Below are 21231 nucleotides of genomic sequence, written 5' to 3' on the forward strand. Positions count from 1 at the left end.
CAATCATAACTTTCTACAGGAGGTTGGATAACAACTGGGGAAAATTTGCAGAAACATGGGGAAAGATCTGGTCAGTGAAATGATTTGGATAGTTTTCAAAGGATCAATCGAGGTACCCTGGGCTAAACAGCCTTCTTTGATAAGAATACACTCCCAGCACTCTGAATGTTTTGGTCTCTTTATCTAAAGGAAGATCTACTGGTTTGGAGGTGATTAGGTTAAGGTTCACAACATTGATACCCAAGATGAAAGTGTCTGTCCTATTGACGAGAGACTGAGTAGCAGATACCAATACCCTTAGGAGTGGAAGGAATAATCTCATTGAAAACTAACAATCTTTTGGATGGTGTTTGATGGTAAATACTGAAAGACCAGTTTCTCCAGGCGGTCAGTCTAAAAGAAGGTGCCTTCGACCCAGGGGAAAGTCCTAATCATTTATGACTGGGCTGAGGAGACAATTTCTTCACGAACGATGTTGTGTATTTTTGGAATCCCTTCCCCAAAGAGTTGTAGATTTAGTTGTTGTTATAGTTCAGTCATGCAGTATATTCATGGCAGTGATCAGGATAGTTTTGGAGACTTTGGGAATCAAAAGGAATTTGGGATGAGTACTGGAAGGTGAAACAGAGGTAGATGATCAGCTCAGATCTTAATGAAGAATGAAAAAATAGGCTTGAGGAGCCAAATGATCCCCTTTTACTCGTATTATTGATGCCTTATGCAAGGTCCCATGATCACCTCTGGTCAACGGTTTAACCTCACGACCCTTCCACTGACCCCACACTTACCGGTGTGTCTCGAACAGGTGAAGTACACCTCCCAGTCCTCTCCCATGCTGGGCTGAAGCGATCAGTATTTTTAAACGAAGCAGTAATGGTTTCCTGTGTCATGCTCCGTGGTAAGCTGTAAGTTCCTGAGCCTTTGGTACAGCAGCCCTCGGTAATGTCAGTCCGAGTGCAGCCTCTGTAGCTCTCTGCCTGGGAATCCATGGCGTGTCGGGTGAGCGTAGGGCTCTTTGTGGAGGTTAACTGGTATGTGTCTGCCATGTGGAGGTTCAGCAGATCGCGGTTCAGGTCTGTCTGACTGATGGACTTCCTGCGAGTTAGAGACAGCCGAGGAGGAGGGTACACTGAGGTACTGCTCACTGTGCTGTAACCATAGTTACCACAGTATCCGCCAGTGAGTCCACTCGGAAAGGCTTTCAGGGGAACACGGCTCAAACTCTCACTCCGCCTGGTGAGCATGTCAGGGCGAGGGATCTGCCGCCCTCGGTCAGCCTCCACAGTACATTTGCTTGCTGCTCGGTTCGAGTTGGTGTGGGGAATATAGTTGGTGTAGCCTGGTTTATAAAGCAGCTTGCCCTTGTCTGTGTAACTGCAGCCCAGGCTGGGAGTGTAGCTATGGTACGTGGGACCATAGTGAGAGCTGGAGAGGGAGCTGCCCGGGTAGTTACCAATTCGCTTCACTGTAGATGACGAGGAAACTCGAGACATATCAAGCTCAGCCTCACACAGTAGGCCACGTCTGGCATTTACTGAAGGGGAACAAGAAATTCATTTTAGACTCAAATTAATAATTACTTTTAATTGTAATTTAAAGCTTCCCTCAATTCAACCTCCCCAGCACGATCCACTAGTTGCTGTATCCACTGACACTTCACAGGGAACAGACCCAGGAATTCCTATCCTTTACATCCAGCCTTGACTCTTCCTGGTAACCAACCTCGAATTGTCATTGTACTGGAACATATAAGTGGGACTGAACTGGAGAGATCCTGTGAGATTTTGCTGGACACAGGGAAACAACGCGTAACCTGGTGCCACATTCTAAACGCTGGTGCAATTTGTTTGAACAAAACAATGTAAATGTGCCCACTCCAAACCCGTATCACCACCCTCACTACTTCAATTTATAAACAGCATGGTTTAACATCTGGCAAATGGGGCAGAAGTCGTATGTGTAGGTTGAATGCATCATTAATTCTGGGCTATGAACGGAAATGCCCTTCCTGAGCTGTCAATCACTGTGCCTGGACCTGGTCTCCAGCGGAATCAGACCACTGACCTGACTGACCTTCAGGTGAATGTGTGTCCTCAGACCTTCTCTGTTACAAAGAACACTGTAATATCTGTTGCCTCCACAACTGCTGCTGAAATACCTGTTTATGCTGCTGTTTAAAACTTCTGGACTTATCTACTCTAACCAGCAAGGAGAAAGGGAGGCGTGCAGATGCTGGAGATCAGGAGTGGAGCGTGTGGTGCTGGAAAAGCACAGCAGGTCAGGCAGCATCCGAGGAGCAGGAGAATCAACGTTTTGGACATAAGCCCTTCATCAGGAATTGACCCTCACCAGCATTCCAGCTTCCACCCAGAGTGACATTCTTATCGCACCTTTCACAATCTCAGAAGTATAAGACAATAGCTCAATAATCAAATGTTTCTGGAATCACTATTGACAAATGAGTGTCAATGTCTGACCATATCACAGGGGCTGCTCTATTGTTAGAGAGAGAGAGAACTGGTGCTGGTTTAACCTGAGGGCCACCATATCTCAGGGAAGGGGAGAAGATGAGAAGGACAGCCCTTCATGGTAACCTCAGGGGTTGTGGGAATTGACCCCACACTGCATCACAAACCAACCTCCCAGCCAACCGAACTCAGGTGGAACCACTAACGCACTTCTTCAATATAACAGAGTGACCCTCGAGGGGGGAGCCAGTCCCTCAGCACTGACCCTCGAGGGGGAGCCACTCCCTCAGCACTGACCCTCGTGGGGGGAGACATTCCCTCAGACTGACCCTCCGAGGGGGAGAGACACTCCCTCAGCACTGACCCTCAGGGGGGAACGCTCCCTCAGAGTGACCCTCACGGGGGGGGGAGACACTCCCTCAGAGTGACCCTCACGGGGGGGAGAGACACTCCCTCAGAGTGACCCTCGTGGTGGGAGACACTCTCCCTCAGCACTGTCCCTCAAGCGGGGAGCCGCTCCCTCAGCCCTGGCCCTCAGGGGGAAGACACTCCCTCAGCACTGACCCTCAGGCGGGAGACACTCCCTCAGAGGGACCCTCGCGGTGGGAGACACTCTCCCTCAGCACTGTCCCTCAAGCGGGGAGCCGCTCCCTCAGCCCTGGCCCTCTGAGGGCAGAGGGGCTGTTTTTGGTTGTGCTCTATTCAGTTCGATTGGACGACAGGTTTACTTCAGGCCGAAAGGCAATAAGAATTAGAATGGGGCTTTACTGTCATGTGTACTCAATCACAAAAGTAAAGTGAAAAGTTTACAAAGTTGCCATTCTGTGACTCCATCTTCTAGAGGAAGGATTGGTAGACAGGTTTGTTCACCAAAAAGATTTACGGGTATGAAGTTGTAGTTGAAGATTACAGGATGCATTTCCAACCCAATGGGACATGTTTACCATCAGAACCCTTCAGCAGCTCCATGTGAGGGAATCACAGGTAGTTCCTGCCACCTTGTGGTGGATTATTGCATTGACAGTGTCACCCAAACACCAAATTTACAAAATCTGTCCTTGTATTGTAGCCTCTGTCTGTATATTGTACACTCACCCTGCCTCTTCCACATCAGCATCTCTCCTCACTCAGGGTTGTATGAGTGGGAGAGGAAAACCCCACGAAGGTGAAGAGATTCACCAACTTTGAAAAATATAGCTGATGAAGCAAGGTTCTGGTTTTGTTGTAGGAACATATTGAATTTATTCCAACATCTTCCTTCATCTTCAAACACAGAACACGACAGGCCCACATGACAGTGACTTGGTATAGATTCAGGTCACAAGCACTCTGTCTCCTGTGTTGCTTCTAGAATAGGGAAATGGCACAAAACTGCCACCTTTCAACCACGAACCTCTGTAAACAAATAGGGGGATTGGGGAAGAGAATATCATATTGGATACATCCGATGCTTTCAATTCATGCTGGGACAGTGCAGACAAATGCTTTACTCTGTATCTAACCCCGTGCTGTCCCTGTTCTGAGGGTGATTGATGGAGGACAGAGATCAGGGAGCTTTCCTCTGTATCTAACCCCGTGCTGTCCCTGTTCTGGGAGGGTTTGATGGGGACTGAGATCAGGGAGTTTTCCTCTGTATCTAACCCCGTGCTGAACCTGTTCTGGGAGAGTTTAAATCTATTTCATACGGCACTGATAGCTTCACAATGTGCGCAAAACAACTTAACAATACAATACAAGGCAACACAAGAAACAGATCTTTTAAGACAGAACTCTGCAGAAGTCTGTGCAGATGAGTGAAAGTACATCAAGAGCTGAAGGTAATAATAGGAAAACAAACAGAACAAAAAACAATAAAAACAACCTACTTCCATTTTTCACTATTCTGGTCTCAATTTCAGGCCATTTGCTTGGTATCCCCCACATCATTGAGCAGCTTCCTTTCCTCACCATGGTAACGGCTTTGATTACAGCTATCCCACACTACACTGCAAAACAACCCAACACAGAGATCTGGCAGGAAGAGGGAAGCTAGTGTTCACAAGCAAGTCTAGACTTGTTCCTGACAGGGTAGTGACAAAAACACATGGACACAGACAGTGACAGACCTCTCCAGAGAAACACACAGACACAAAGGCAGAGACAGAGTATCACACACACACATATACAGAGAAACACAGACTTGGATACTGAGGTTTGAAGGTAGAAAGGCTGAAAAAATGCTGGGCTTATTGAAAGTTTTTTGTTTTCTACGTATGGGGTGTGGGCATTGCTGGCTGGGCCCAGTGTTTATTACCCGTCCCTAGTTGCCCCTTGAGAAGGTGAGGGTGAGCTGCCTTTTTGAACCGCTGTAGTCCATGTGCTGTGGATTGACTCACAATGCCATTGGGGGGGAATTCCAGCATTTAGACCCAGTGACAGTGAATAAATGGCAATATATTTTCCCAAGTCAGGATGGTCAGTGGCTTCGAGGGGAACTTGCAGAGGGTGATGTTTCATGTACTTGCTATCCCTGATATTCTAAATGGAAGAGTCGTGAGCTTCGAAGGTGATGGCTAAGGATCTTTGGTGAATTTCTGCAGTCCTCTTGTAAAAACAAACCAATGATACGATCCAAGATCTCTGGAGAGGTCTGTCACTGTCTGCGTCCATGTGTTTTTGTCAATACCCTGTTGTGACTGAGTGTTGGTGGTGAAGGAAGTGGATGTGGTGCCAATCAAGTGGGTTACGTTGTCCTGGACGGTGTCAAGCTTCTTGAGGGTTGTTGGGGCTGCTCCCATCCAGGCAAGTGGCAAGCATTGCATCACACTCCTGAGTAGTGCCTTAATGAACAGGCTTTTGGGAGTCAGGAGATGAGTTACCTGCCACAGTCTTCGCAAGCTCTGACCTGCTCTAGGAGGTGTTGATGTGGTCAGTGCAGCTGACTTTTTGGTCAGCAGAAACCCCCAGGATGTAGATAGTGGGGGATTCAGTGATGGTAACATCATTGAATAGTAAGGAGTGATGATTAGATTGCCTCTTATTGATGACGGTCATTGTCTACTTGTCAGCCCAAGCCTGGAGACTGTCCAGATCTTGATGCGTTTGAACACGGACTGCTTCGGTATCTCGGGAATTGTGAATGGTCCTGAACATTGTGTAACCATTGGCGACCTTATGATGGAGGGAAGGTCATTGTTGAAACAGCTGAAGATGTTGGGGCCTTGGACACTGCCCTGAGGAACTCCTGCAGAGATGTTCTGGAGCTGAGATGACTGACCTCAAACAACCATCTTCCTATGTGCCAGGTATGCCTCCAACCTGTGGAGTGTTTTCCCCGATACCCATTAACTCCAGTTTTGCTAGAGCTCCCTGATGGCACTCTCAGTCAAATGCAGCATTGATGTTACGGGCTGTCTCTCTCTCTCCTCCCCCCCCCCCCCCGCCCCTTCCCTCTGGAATCCAGCTCTTTTGTCCATGTTTGAACCAAGGCTGTAATGAGGTCAGGAGCTGAGTGGCCCTGGGGGAACCCAAACTGGGCATCACACTGAGCTAACTGTCTTTTTTGACAGCATCACTGATGACAGTAATGGATAAGTAGTAGGTTAGATTTGTCCTGCTTTTTACATCCAAGTGATACCTGGGTAATGTTCCACATTGTCGGGTAGGTATCAGTGTTGTAATTGGACTGGAACAGTTTGTTAGGGGCGCAGCAAGTTCTGGAGCACAAGTCTTCAGTACTATTGCCAGAATGTTGTCAGGACCCGTAGCCTTTGCAGTATCCAATGTCTCCAGCTGTTTCTTAATGTCACGTGGTGTGAAGCCTGGTATCTGTGATGCTGGGGGCCACGGGAGGAGGCTGATATGGATTATCCACTCGGCATTTCTGTCTGGAGATTGCTGTGAAAGTTACAGCCTTACCTTTCACACTGATTAGATTAGATTCCCTTCAGCCCAACAAGTCCACACCGACCCTCCAAACAGTAACCCACCCAGTCCCATTTCCCTAATGCACCTAACACTACAGGCAATTTCCCATGGCCAATTCACCTAACCTGCACATCTTTGGACTGTGGGAGGAAACTGGAGCAACCGGAGGAAACCCACACAGACACAGGGAGAATGTACAAACTCCACACAGACAGTCGCCTGAAGCCGGAATCGAACCTGGGACCCTGGTGCTGTGAGGCAGCAGTGCTATACACTGAGCCACCGTGCTGATGTGCTGGGCTCTTCCATCGTTGAGGATGGGGATATTTGTGGAGCCAGCTTCTCCTCCAGTGAGTTGTTTAATCATCCATCACCATTCATGACTGGATGTGGCAGGACTACGGAGCTTAGATCTGATCTGTTGGTTGTGGGATCGCTTAGCTCTGTCTCTCACTTGCTGCTTCTGCTGTTTGACATGTAAGTGGTCCTGTTTGGTGGCTTCACCGGATTGACACCTCATCTTCAGGTTTGCCCGGTGCTGCCCCAGGCAGGCCCTCCTACACTCTCCATTGAACCCAGGTTGATCCCCTGGCTTGATGGTAATGGGTGAGTGGGGGATATGCCGGGCCATGAGGTTACAGATTGTGCTGGAGTACAGTTCTGCTGCTGTTGATGGCCCACAGCACCTCATGGATGCCCAGTCTTGAGCTACTAGATCTGTTTGAAGTCTTGTCCCATTTAGCACAGTGATAGTGCCACACAACACGATGGAGGGTATTCTCAATGTGAAGGTGGGACTTTGTCTCCACAAGGACTGTGCAATGGTCACTCTTACCGACACTGTCATGGACAGATACACCTGCAGCCAGCAGATTGGTGAGGATGGGGACAGAGATGTGTTTCCCTCCTGTTGGTTCCCTCCCCACCTGCCGCAGACCCAGTCTAGCAGCGATGTCCTTTAGGACCTGACCAGCTGCCGAGCCCCTCTCGGTGATGGACATTGAGATCCCCCACCCAGAGTATAGTTTGTTCCCTTGCCATCCTCAGTGCTTCCTCAAGGTGTTGTTCCACATGGAGGGGTACTGATTCATCACCTGAGGGGAATGGTACGTGGTAAGCAGCAGATTTCCTAGCCATGTTTAATCTGAATCTAGAAGATTTATGGGGCCCAGAGTGGACATTGAGGATTCTGAGGGTAACTCAGAATCCCACTGTGCTGCCTCCTCTGCTAGATCTGTCCTGCCCCTGATACAAGACATATCCAAAAATGGTGATGGTGGTGTCTGGGACATTGCCAGTAAGGTATGATTCTGTGAGTGTGGCTGTATCAGACTGTTGCTTGACTAGTCTGTGAGACAGCTCTACCAGTGTTGGCACCAGGCCCCAGATGTTAGATGAGGAGGACACTGCAGGGTCAGACACTGCCTCCAAACTCATAGTCCCCCAGGCCCTGCTCTGCCTGGGTTCTATCTGCTCCTCAAGATCCACAAGCCCAACTACTCTGACCGACCCATCGTCTCAGCATGCTCCGGCCCCACCAAACTCACCTCGTCCTACCTCAACTCCATCCTCTCCTCCTTCCCACCTACACCCGCCACACTGAACACATCGTCCACCTCTGCAGCATCTTCCAGTTCCCCGGCCCCCAGCACTTTATCTTCACTATGGACGTGCAGTCCTTATACACGTCCATACGCCACAAGGATGGCCTCCAACTAGCCAATTTCTGATCCAAACTGCTAAATTACCTCAGTCAACAAACTCCATATTTTGTGCCGTAGCCTACCGTAGGGAACCTTATCAAACGCCTTACTGAAGTCCATATACACCACATCAACCACTTTACCTTCACTCACCTGTTTTGTCACCTTCTTGAAGAACTCAATAAGGTTAGTGAGGCACGACCTACCCTTCACAAAACTGTGTTGACTATCCCTAATCAAATTATTTCTTTCCAGATGATTAGAAATTCTATCTCTTCCAACATTTTCAACACCTTACCCATAAGTGAAGTAAGTACAAAATGAGGTCTGCAGATGCTGGAGATCAGAGCTGAAAATGTGTTGCTGGTTAAAGCGCAGCAGGTCAGGCAGCATCCAAGGAACAGGAAATTCGATGTTTCGGGCATAAGCCCTTCATCAGGAAGGGCTTATGCCCGAAACGTTGAATCTCCTGTTCCTTGGATGCTGCCTGACCTGCTGCGCTTTAACCAGCAACACATTTTCACCACCCATAAATAAAGTAAGGCTCACTGGCCTATAATTATCGGGTTACCAGGAAATACTGCATCTAACATCTGAGTCAGATATAAAATCACAGCCACATTGGCTCCTTCAGGTCTCAGCTCAGTTATTTCAAAGTCCCCATGGTATCTCTCGTCTGAGAACCTTAACCATATACATATTCCTAATGTTGCTGTGTTTCCCATTACAGTGAGTGACTGTATTTCATTGCCTGTGAAGTCCTTTGTTAGTTCCCAAGATGACAGCAGGCACAGTGGAACACTTCCTCAACCTGAAGTCAGGTGAGCTTTAAAACAACCAGATTGCATCTTAATGTTACCGAACACAACACAGGACATTCGGAGGCCAGATAGCTCAGAAAGCTACTGAAGATGACAGTAAAGCAACATGTGCTGGGGTTTCAAGGTAAACCAACATAAAGAGAGGGACAGGGCATCACAGAGAGAATTCCAGGCTGTAACACAACAGGCTGTCAGCTGCAGAAACAGGACAAGGAATGAGATTGGAGAGTCACACCAAAATGGTGGCTGCACCCAAAGGCAGTGAAGTTGGACAAAGAGATGAAGCTCCTCCTTTAACAAGGGTATAATAGAACGGTGGGCGGCACGGTGGTTAGCACTGCTGCCTCACAGCGCCAGAGACCCGGGTTCAATTCCCGACTCAGGCGACTGACTGTGTGGAGTTTGCACATTCTCCCCGTGTCTGCTTGGGTTTCCTCTGGGTGCTCTGGTTTCCTCCCACAGTCCAAAGATGTGCGTGTCAGGTGAATTGGCCATGCTAAATTGCCCACAGTGTTAGGTGAAGGAGTAAACGTAGGGGAATGGGTCTGGGTGGGTGGTGGGTCAGTGTGGACTTGTTGGTCCGAAAGGCCCGTTTCCACATTGTAAGTAATCTAAAAACATCGAACAGTACAGGCCCTTCAGCCCTCGGTGTTGTGCCAGCCTTTATCCTACTCCAAGATCAGACTAACCGACATACCCTTCATTTTACTATCGTCCATGCACCTATCCAAGAATCCCTTCAATGTCCCCAATGTCTCTGACACTACCACCAACACTCGCAGTGCCTTCCACGTAGCCACCACTCTCTGAGTAAAGAGCCTGCCTCTGACATCTCCCCCAATCTTTCCTCCAATCACCTTAAACTTATGCGTGACAACCATTTCTGCCCTGGGGAAAAGTCTCTGGATGTCCACTCTGTGCAATTCTTGGCTTTTTTTTTCCAGAGGGGTCATAATCGACATAGATTCTGAAAAGTCTGGGAGGTGAAGAGTTTTAGGGCCCAGTTGATAATAACTAACAGATACTGCCTCAGGCAGAAGGTATTCAAATTTTTTTCTAAAAACTGACTTGTACGATGAAAGGGGAGTAGCCAGTTCCCCCAGCTCAGCTGTTCTCTGGTTTGGGTTGGGGTTTAGCAGCTGTAGTGTGAGGAAAGGTAGCTGGACCCACAGAAGCAGCTCCAGGCTAGTCCTCTCTCTCTGCCTTCTCTCCTGGAAGACCCTGTGTTTAATTTTACCTTTCGTGCTAAGGGGTGTTTATGGGGATTTTTGCAAGTATTTTGCAAGGATAAATGGGAGGTGATGCATTTTGGAAGGTCGAATTTGAAAGCTGAGTACAGGATTAAGGATAGGATTCTTGGCAGTGTGGAGGAACAGAGGGATCTTGGTATGCAGGTACATAGATCCCTTAAAATGGCCACCCAAGTGGACAGGGTTGTAGAGAAAGCACATGGTGTTTTGGCTTTCATTAACAGGGGGATTGAGTTTAAGAGTCAGAGATCTTGTTGCAGCTCTGTAAAACTTTGGTTAGACTGCACTTGGAATATTGTGTCCCGTTCTGGTCACCCTATTATAGGAAAGATGTGGATGCTTTGGAGAGGGTTCAGAGGAGGTTTACCAGGATGCTGCCTGGGCTGGAGGGCTTATCTTATGAGGAGAGGTTGACTGAGCTCAGACTTTTTTCATTGGAGAAAAGGAAGAGGAGAGGGGACCTAATGGAGGCATACAAGATAATGAGAGGCATAGATAGAGTTGATAGCCAGAGACTATTTCCCAGGACAGAAATTGTTAACACGAGGGGTCATAGTTTTAAGCTGGTTGGAGGAAAGTATAGAGGGGACGCCAGAGGTGGGTTCTTTACACAGAGAGTTGTGAGAGCATGGAATGTGTTGCCAGCAGAAGTTGTGGAAGCAAGGTCACTGGGGACCTTTAAGAGACTCCTAGACATGCAGATGGTCACAGAAATGTGAGGGTGCATACAAGAGGATCAGTGGTCGGCACAACATCGTGGGCTGAAGGGCCTGTTCTGTGCTGTACTGTTCTATGTTCTATGTTCTATTTGGAACAGCAGCATTAAGTTCGGGTTATCTGTTGGGTTTTCGGATAGGTTATTCGGTATCCTGTCTAGTTTGTGTTTCACTTGGTAATCTTGCTTCTGCTTTGTTTAAAATGAAACGTTTTGACCAGCAGATTCTCTCCTGGAATATCCTGCTTAAAACAGCTCGCAAAGTTAGGGCCTGGGCTACTTCCTTGAAATGTTTTGAGAGGTCTGGCCTGCTTCATAACAACAAACCTAATCAATGACACTGGAAAGGTATTGTCTGGAAGACAGGCCTGGGCAGCTGAAGGGACAGTTGCTAAGAGCAAAGTGGTTAGTACAGAGGGTGAAAACCGGTCTGGAATAGACAATTCCAGGTTTCCTGTGTGAAAGAAATTCGAAAGACAGAGGGCCATGGAATTAAGACAAGTCCAAACAATGATGGAAATGTTTTACATTCCTGGAAACTGTCTTGTATTGCAGCTGCCACCTGAGCAGCTTCTGTAAATCCATGACAACCTGAAATAGGTCAGTCATCTCTGGATCAAAGTGAAACTTAATCCCAGCTGTTGCCATGCCCCGTGGACTGACATCCAGCACCAAAGAACAGCTGGAATCGCTCAGGGCCCAGAAACGTAAAACTGGCATTTGCTACTTTAAATTAAAACCCAAAAGACTTTTCCTGTCAACAAGCAACACCGCTCACAAGATTATTAAATCAAATACTGGTATTTCTCCACCTTTAGCAGGTTTTCTGATGCACACATGGAGTCCTCTCCTAAAGATGGAGTGCCACACTGTCAGAGGGTCAGTACTGAGGGAGTGCCGCACTGTCAGAGGGTCAGTGCTGAGGGAGTGATGCACTGTCGGAGGGTCAGTGCTGAGGGAGTGCCGCACTATGGGAGAGTCAGTGCTGAGGGAGTGCTGCACTGTCAGAGGGTCAGTGCTGAGGGAGTGCCGCACTGTCAGAGGGTCAGTGCTGAGGGAGTGCCGCACTGTGGGAGGGTCAGTGCTGAGGGAATGCCGCACTGTGGGAGGGTCGGTGCTGAGGGAGTGCCACACTGTCAGAGGGTCAGCACTGAGGGAGTGCCGCAGTGTCGGAGGGTCAGTGCTGAGGGAGCGCCGCGCTATTGGAGGGTCAGTGGCCGAGGGAGTGTCGCACTGTCGGAGGGTCAGCGCTGAGGGAGTGCCACACTGTTAGAGGGGCAGTGCTGAGGGAGTGCTGCACTGTCGGAGGGTCAGTGCTGAGGGAGTACCGCACTGTCGGAGGGTCAGCGCAGAGGGAGCTCCGCACTGTCGGAGTGTCAGCGCTGAGGGAATGCCGCACTGTCGGATGGTCAGCGCTGAGGGAATGCTGCACTGTCAGAGGGTCAGCGCCGTGGGACACCAGGTAATTATTTATCGTTTCACAGTTTACAAAATGCTTAATTGGTTGCAAAATGCTGTGGGGCACTCTGAGGTTGTCACTGGTATCACTGAAATGCAAGTCATGTTCTCTTCATTGGTTTGTGCAAGAAACCAGCCAACATGAACTGACAGTGAGAGTCAGAAACTATTCAAGTGAATATCTGTCAAACGACCCGATGAGGTCAGAGTCATTCTGACTGCAACAAAATCGCTTGAATTCAACGATCCAGTTGAAGGTAGAACCTCTTTCAAACTACGAGACTTTACGGGGTTTCTCTGCCTAACTCTAGATTACTTCGGTATATTTTCTCCCTGCTTTATTCTTTGAGTCTGCTCCAAGTGGTAGAGATTGTACACAGGAAGCTGCAGTGCCTGACAGTGGCCTACGTACAGGCTCCACAATACCTGCTCACTTTGCCCCTCTGCGCCAAGTTACTTGCTTGGCCTCCCTCCGTGGTGCTATGCCTGAGACCACAAACGCCCAGTGACCCACTTGGTGCAGTCCAGCTGTGATTTCAGTGCCACGCTCAGGGGACAGGGGAGTTACCGCCTTTTCGATTCCTAACCTTGTTGTCACGGTGTTGATGTTTCCGCACCTCCACACTGCTCCTGCAGACTGAGGGTCCCGGCTTTAAAGCAACACAATTCAGCTCTGTTCCCGACTGCTTCCCAACAGAGGAACAGAAGCCTGTGAAGGCCATGTAACCGTGGAAACAAGCTGTTGCAGAGAGAACATGAGGCAGAAGCCAAAGTAAAGCTGGTGAACGCTGCGTGCCCCTGTAACTGAGCCAGGAAACTGGCATGGGACCAGCAGCTCTAGTCAGCACAGAACTTTTTATCAACAGAGAGACAGCAGAAGTGGCTGGAAAATAGTGTTCTCCTTGGAATGTGTGTAAGACCGACAGAGTATGAGTGTAAGTGTGAATGTGTGCATGCGTGTGTCTGTGAGTGAGAAGCAAGTGAGAGAGACACAGAGAACCCAGGAAGGAGTCATCGTGGATATGGAGGACTCACTCAGACCCCAGGTTCCTCAGGAATTTAAAATACAATAAAAGAAAAGCTGCAAAATCTCTCCTGCGGCAGATGGCAAGGGGATGGAGTTTAAATGAAGTCCAGAAAGTTCAACGTCACAACTGAGACATGTAAATTTGGACTGAAGCTGATGGGGGGGGACAGTGGGGAAGAGTGGGGGACTGAGGGACTGAGTGGAGGTGGGGGAATCAGAGAGAAGGAGATATAGATGGGCAGCTGCAAGTGTGCAGCTTAGAGTCAGACAGAGAGAGAGAGACAACAGGGAGGATTATAATTCAACTGCTTCCAGAAATCTCATGGCCGCTAAAGCAAATAATAACAGTTGGAAATCTCAAGCTGGCTTTGGGATTTTGTTTGCTCTATCATTCACAACTCATTGTTGACACAAATAGACTGACCAGTGAGAAGGAAATTACTTGAAAAAAAACTTAGTTTTGTTGGAACGCAGCACTTGAGAAGTTGAACTAATTTTCATTGTAGGGTCTGAAAGCAAACAGTGAATCATGAGCAAGGGATGTTTGTCAGTATTGCAATAAAGCATCCAGTGTAGTGTAGATTACTGGGAAACCAGAGGATTAGACAGCCTTTAAAAACCAGCAGGAGAAAACTGAAACAAGCAACAAGGAGGGATGATAGAGAAAAACAGCTGCACAAAACAGGATCGCAAAAAACGTTTGGATATATGAACAGTACGTAAGAGTGGTCATTGGACTGGTGGCAAATGAAGCTGAGATATAGGAACGGAAATCAAATGAATTGAGGAGGAACTGAGTCGGCACTTTGCATCAGTTTTCACAATGCAAGACACCAGCAGCATAGCAGAACTTCAAGAGAGAGTCAGACTGGAGGTGAGTGGACTGCCATCACTTAGGAGAAGGTGCTGGGGAAACTGAAGAATTTGAAGCTCAATAAATCACCCGAACCAGATGGACGAGACTTCAGAGTTCTGAAGGAGACAGCTGAGGAAATAGTGGAGGCATTAGTGGTAATCGTTCAAGAAAATATTTTTTTTTTCCACGCACCACTTCCCTATGCTATCCCTGATCGGACCTACCTTCTCCCTGATCATTCTCTTAATCCTCACGTATGAGTAAACTGCCTTTCGGTTCTCCCTAATCATTCCTGTCAAGCCCCCTCCTGGCTCTCCTCAGTCCATTTCTGAGCTCCTTGCCAGTAAGCCTGGAATCCTCTATATGGCAGTAGACCAGTAGCCCAGTGTTATACAGCAGTAGTCCAGTAGCCCAGTGTTATACCACAGCAGACCAGTAGCCCAGTGTTATACAGCAGTAGTCCAGTAGCCCAGTGTTATACGGCAGTAGTCCAGTAGCCCAGTGTTACACAGCAGAAGACCAGTAGCCCAGTGTTATACGGCAATAGTCCAGTAGCCCACTGTTATACTGCAGTAGTCCAGTAGCCCAGTGTTATACAGCAGGAGACCAGTAGCCCGGTGTTATACAGCAGGAGACTAGTAGCCCAGTGTTATACCACAGTAGACCAGTAGCCCAGTGTTACACAGCAGTAGACCAGTAGCCCAGTGTTTTACCACAGTAGCCCAGTGTTATACTGCAGTAGTCCAGTAGCCCAGTGTTATACAGCAGTAGCCCAGTGTTATACAGCAGTAGACCAGTAACCCAGTGTTACACCACAGTAGTCCAGTAGCCCACTGTCATACTGCAGTAGTCCAGTAGCCCAGTGTTATACAGCAGTAGACCAGTAGCCCAGTGTTATACCGCAGTAGTCCAGTAGCCCACTGTTATACCGCAGTAGTCCAGTAGCCCACTGTTATACTGCAGTAGTCCAGTAGCCCAGTGTTATACAGCAGTAGACCAGTAACCCAGTGTTATACAGCAGGAGACCAGTAGCCCAGTGTTACACATCAGTAGACCAGTAGCCCAGTGTTATACCACAGTAGACCAGTAGCTCAGTGTTATACAGCAGTAGACCAATAGCCCAGTGTTATACCGCAGTAGTCCAGTAGCCCACTGTTATACCGCAGTAGTCCAGTAGCCCACTGTTATACTGCAGTAGTCCAGTAGCCCAGTGTTATACAGCAGTAGACCAGTAACCCAGTGTTATACAGCAGGAGACCAGTAGCCCAGTGTTACACATCAGTAGACCAGTAGCCCAGTGTTATACCACAGTAGACCAGTAGCTCAGTGTTATACAGCAGTAGACCAATAGCCCAGTGTTATACAGCAGTAGACCAGTAGCCCAGTGTTATACAGCAGTAGACCAGTAGTCCAGTGTTATACCACAGTAGACCAATAGCCCAGTGTTATACAGCAGTAGTCCAGTAGCCCAGTGTTATACAGCAGTAGACCAGTAGCCCAGTTTTGTACAGCAGTAGACCAGTAGCCCAGAGTTATACAGCAGATGACCAGTAGCCCAGAGTTATACAGCAGTAGACCAGTAGCCCAGTATTATACCACAGCAGACCAGTAGCCCAGTGTTATACAGCAGTAGTCCAGTGTTATACAGCAGTAGTCCAGTAGCCCAGTGTTACACATCAGTAGATCAGTAGCCCAGTGTTATACAGCAGTAGCCCAGTTGCCCAGTATTATACCACAGCAGACCAGTAGCCCAGTGTTACACAGCAGTAGTCCAGTAGCCCAGTGTTATACGGCAGTAGTCCAGTAGCCCACTGTTATACTGCAGTAGTCCAGTAGCCCAGTGTTACACGGCATTAGCTCAGTGTTATACAGCAGTAGACCAGTTGCCCACTGTTATACTGCAGTAGTCCAGTAGCCCAGTGTTTTTACAGCAGTAGACCAGTAGCCCAATGTTATATCGCAGTAGACCATTAGCCCAGTGTTATACCGCAGTAGTCCAGTAGCCCAGTGTTATACAGCTGTAGTCCAGTAGCCCAGTCACACGGCAGTAGCCCAGTGTTTTTACAGCAGTAGACCAGTAGCCCAGTGTTATATTGCAGTAGTCCAGTAGCCCAGTGTTACACGGCAATAGCTCAGTGTTATACCGCAGTAGACCAGTAGCCCAGTGTTATACAGCAGTAGACCAGTAGCCCAGTGTTATACAGCAGGCGACCAGTAGCCCAGAGTTATACTAGGTAAAAACAATGACTATAGATGCTGGAAACCAGAGTCTGGATTAGAATGGTGCTGGAAAAGCACAGCAGTTCAGGCAGCATCCGAGGAGCAGGAATATCGATATATCAGGAAAAAGCCCGAAACGTTGATTTTCCTGCTCCTCGGATGCTGCCTGAACTGCTGTGCTTTTCCAGCACCATTCTAATCTAGGCCCAGAGTTATACAGCAACAGACCAATAGCCCAGTGTTATACAGCAGTAGTCCCTTAGCCCCGAGTTATATAGCAGTAGTCCAGTAGCCCAGTGTTACACGGCAGTGGCCCAGTGTTGTACAGCAGTAGTCCAGTAGCCCAGTGTTACACAGCAGTAGTCCAGTGTTACACAGCAGTGGCCCAGTGTTGTACAGCAGTAGTCCAGTAGCCCAGTGTTACACGGCAGTAGTCCAGTGTTACACGGCAGTGGCCCAGTGTTGTACAGCAGTAGTCCAGTAGCCCAGTGTTACACAGCAGTAGTCCAGTAGCCCAGTGTTACACAGCAGTAGTCCAGTAGTCCTTGGATGCCTTGCTCTGTCGAAGCACCGTATGATAACTCGGTCCTTTTTGCTATGATCTGCCTGTGTAACTGCTCACAAAATGAAGCTTTTCGCTGTACATGTGACTACAATAAGTCAGACCTAATCAGCCTTCTCTGCTCTCAGGAAACCAGCTCCTGCCTATCCAGTTTCTCTTCATAGTTAAAGTGTGCGATGTCCGACAACATACTGATGAATCTCCTGCAGCCTCTGGCCTGGTATTCCAGCAGCCTGGCATAACGGTCTTGCAGCAATACTGTCTTTCCCATAGCTAGGAGCTGTGAATTTAACTAAGGTGGATTTATGTCTTAATTGTTTTTCTTATCTATGCGTTATGATGTTAATCCACACACCACTGTATGGTGACTTAAGCACTGTTCACTGTATTTTTATTGTAAAAAGTACAAGCGACAATAAATTACTAATCTATTCAATTGTGTACATTCTCTAATGCAATGAAATCCTTCCTGTAGTGCCGTGACCAGAACCACACACACTACTCCAGTTGTGGCCAAGCTAACAATATATAGAGCTCCATCATGTACTGTTATATACTGTAGTCCCAAACACACCACAGCAGATAGAGCACAGGTTACAAATTAATAATTATTGCACAAATTAAAATTCCCTTTTAATTGTTCTGTGATTCCCAGCACTCCCCCTATATTAGTCAGACTAACACACAATCTTAGTACTGATGAGTCAGTGTTGGATGATATGATGCAGGCAGGTTATTCAATTTTAAGTTGGTGAGTGAAGAATATGTGGACTATGAAATTAAGAACAAGTGTTCAAAGTAGAGGAGATATTGTTTGTAAGCCAGAATATACAGCAGCCTAACAGACAAGATATTTCGCCCCACAATAACATAATAACTAAAAACAGGTTGAGTAACTCTCTGGAGCAGGACAGCTAAATGTCAGATGGACCATGACAATTCAACAATGGTCAGAAAAATTCATAGTTAAAAATCACACAACACCAGGTTATCGTCCAACAGGTGTATTTGGAAGGACCAGCATTCGGAGGACTGAAAGCTAATGCTTCCAAATAATGCTGTTGGACCATAACCTAATGTTCTGTGATTTTTAACTTTGTCCACCCTAATCCAACACCGGCTCCTCCACATCAGAACAACTCATGAGAAGGGAAGCAATACACTACTGCAGATGGATGGAACTAATTATTGAGAGAATAGCCAATCACATAATGAACATCCCCCGTTTGGAAACATTCAGAGAGAGTTTATATGTTAAGATGTTCAGACGTCACAGCAACTGAAAATACTGATAGGCTGTTCTGAGGGCCAGAGAAAACATACAAATCCTAACATAAATGTGCCAGCCGTCCAATTCCACACTTTGACATGCCATCAACATGTAATTATCCATATACGTGTCCTCAACACAACCTTCCAAAGCAAACCGAACAGCAGAGGAACAACTTAGTAGCAGCAGCAAAATTCAATTTACTTCAGCCAATGGTTTCAGCCTTTTCATTTTCAAATTTCCAAGCGTGTTCCGAATTCTAAAGTTTTTCAAATAGGGAGATGATGATAAAATCTGGAATAGAATGTGATTCTCATTAAGTAGCTCAGTCAGATCTACAATTCACATTTTCTCTTACAGTTCTCAAACCAATGTCTCAGTAATGACACTGGACGAGAGAGGTGACAATTGTTCCATTCCCTAGTGACAGGATCTCTCCGGATGCTTGTTATGGCAGCAAAATGTTTGACGTTAAAGTATGTGAAAATGCCAGATGTTGTAACAGACTGATTGATCAGTAACTCCATCGCAGACAACAGAAAACACTGACAAGAATGATCTGAGTGTGAAGGTCCAGCGACAGCTCTGTGTGATGTGTTTTGTTGAGCCACGTTTATTTTGGAAAGTGTTTTGCCCAGGGACAGAATCCATAAAGAGACAACACAGTGAACATGAGCTCTCTGTTCATTCAAACCCCCAAGAAAACTGAGCCAAGAGAGAACTCGGAACTAGATCATTGCTCTTCTATTTGGGATCTTGGGAAATAAGGCAGGGCAGGTGACTGAGGGGTCAGTGGGGGAGCACTTTGGAGCCAGTGACCATAATTCTATTCGATTTAAAATAGTGATGGAAAAGGACAGACCAGATCTAAAAGTTGAAGTTCTAAATTGGAGAAAGGCCAATTTTGACAGTATTAGGCAAGAACTTTCAAAAGCTGATTGGAGGCAGATGTTCGCAGGTAAAGGGACGGTTGGAAAATGGGAAGCCTTCAGAAATGAGATAACAAGAATCCAGAGAAAGTATATTCCTGTCAGGGTGAAAGGGAAGGCTGGTAGGTATAGGGAATGCTGTATGACTAAAGAAATTGAGGGTTTGGTGAAGAAAAAGAAGGAAAGATATGTCAGGTATAGACAGGATAGATCGAGTGCATCCTTAGAAGTCTATAAAGGCAGTAGGAGTATACTTAAGACAGACATCAGGAGGGCAAAAAGGAGATACGAGATAGCTTTGGCAACTTGAATTAAGGAGAATCCAAAGGGTTTTTACAAATATATTAAAGACAAAAGGGTAACTAGAGAGAGAATAGGGCCCCTCAAAGATCAGCAAGGCGGCCTTTGTGTGGAGCCACAGAAAATGGGGAAGATACTAAATGAATATTTTGCATCAATATTTACTGTGGAAAAGGACATGGAAGATATAGACTGTAGGGAAATAGATGGTGACATGTTGCAAAAAGACCAGATTACAGAGGAGGAAGTGCTGGATGACTTGAAACGGTTAAAAGTGGATAAATCCCCAGGACCTGATCAAGTGTATCCTAGAACTCTGTGGGAAGCTAGAGAAGTCATTGCTGGGCCTCTTGCAGAGATATCTGTATCATCGATAGTCACAGGTGAGGTGCCGGAAGACTGGAGGTTGGCGAACGTGGTGCCACAGTTTAAGAAGGGCGGTAAAGACAAGCCAGGGAACTATAGGCTGGTGAAGCTGACCTCGATGGTGGGCAAGTTGTTGGAGGGAATCCTGAGGGACAGGATGTACATGTATTTGGAAACACAAGGACTGATTCGGGATAGTCAACATGGCTTTGTGTGTGGGAAATCATGTCTCACAAACTTGATTGAGTTTTTGAAGAAGTGACAAAGAAGATTGATGAGGGCAGAGCAGTAGATGTGATCTATATTGACAAGGTTCCCCATGGGAGACTGATTAGCAAGGTTAGATCTCATGGAATACAGGGAGAAGTAGCCATTTGGATACAGAACTGGCTCAAACGTAGAAGACAGAGGGTGATGGTGGAGGGTTGTTTTTCAGACTGGAGGCCTGTGACCAGTGGAGTGCCACAAGGATCGGTGCTGGGCCCTCTACTTTTTGTCATTTACATAAATGATTTGGATGCGAGCATAAGAGGTACAGTTAGTAAGTTTGCAGATGACACCAAAATTGGAGGTGTAGTGGACAGCGAAGAGGGTTACCTCAGATTACAACAGGATCTGGACCAGGTGGGCCAATGGGCTGAGAAGTGGCAGATGGAGTTTAATTCAGATAAATGAGAGGTGCTGCATTTTGAGAAAGCAAACCTTAGCAGGACTTATACACTTAATGGTAAGGTCCTAGGGAGTGTTGCTGAACAAAGAGACCTTGGAGTGCACTTCATAGCTTCTTGAAAGTGGAGTCACAGGTAGATAGGATAGTGAAGATGGTGTTTGGTATGCTTTCCTTTATTGGTCAGAGTATTGAGTACAGGAGTTGGGAGGTCATGCTGCGGCTGTACAGGACATTGGTTACGCCACTGTTGGAATATTGAGTGCAATTCTGGTCTCCTTCCTATCGGAAAGATGATGTGAAACTTGAAAGGGTCCAGAAAAGATTTACAAGGATGTTGCCAGGGTTGGAGGATTTGAGCTACAGGGAGAGGCTGAACAGGCTGGGGCTGTTTTCCCTGGAGTGTCGGAGGATGAGGGGTGACCTTGTAGAGGTTTACAAAATTATGAGAGGCATGGATAGGATAAATGGACAAAGTCTTTTCCCTGGGGTCAGGGAGCCCAGAACTAGAGGGCATAGGTTTAGGGTGAGAGGGGAAAGATATAAAAGAGACCTAAGGGGCAACATTTTCACGCAGAGGGTGGTATGTGTATGGAATGAGCTGCCACAGAAAGTGGTGGAGGCTGGTACAATTGCAACATTTAAGAGGCATTTGGATGGGTATATGAATAGGAAGGGTTTGGAGGGATATGGGCCGGGTGCTGGCAGGTGGG

General features: G+C 47.2%; 1 protein-coding gene across 2 annotated transcripts in view; it reads right to left on the reverse strand.

Moving 5' to 3' along the window:
• Nucleotides 1–21231, reverse strand: part of LOC132829551 (ubiquitin carboxyl-terminal hydrolase 2-like) — a 95864-nt gene that overhangs the window by 57616 nt on the left and 17017 nt on the right. For both annotated transcript variants that reach the window (XM_060846792.1, XM_060846793.1), the window contains exon 2: nt 789–1534. In XM_060846792.1, the coding sequence (XP_060702775.1) occupies nt 789–1493 (705 nt within the window). In that variant the 5' untranslated portion in view covers nt 1494–1534. The remainder of the gene's footprint in view (nt 1–788; nt 1535–21231) is intronic.

Source organism: Hemiscyllium ocellatum, chromosome 29 (genome assembly GCF_020745735.1).
Source record: "Hemiscyllium ocellatum isolate sHemOce1 chromosome 29, sHemOce1.pat.X.cur, whole genome shotgun sequence".
NCBI classification, from domain to species: Eukaryota; Metazoa; Chordata; class Chondrichthyes; order Orectolobiformes; family Hemiscylliidae; genus Hemiscyllium; species Hemiscyllium ocellatum.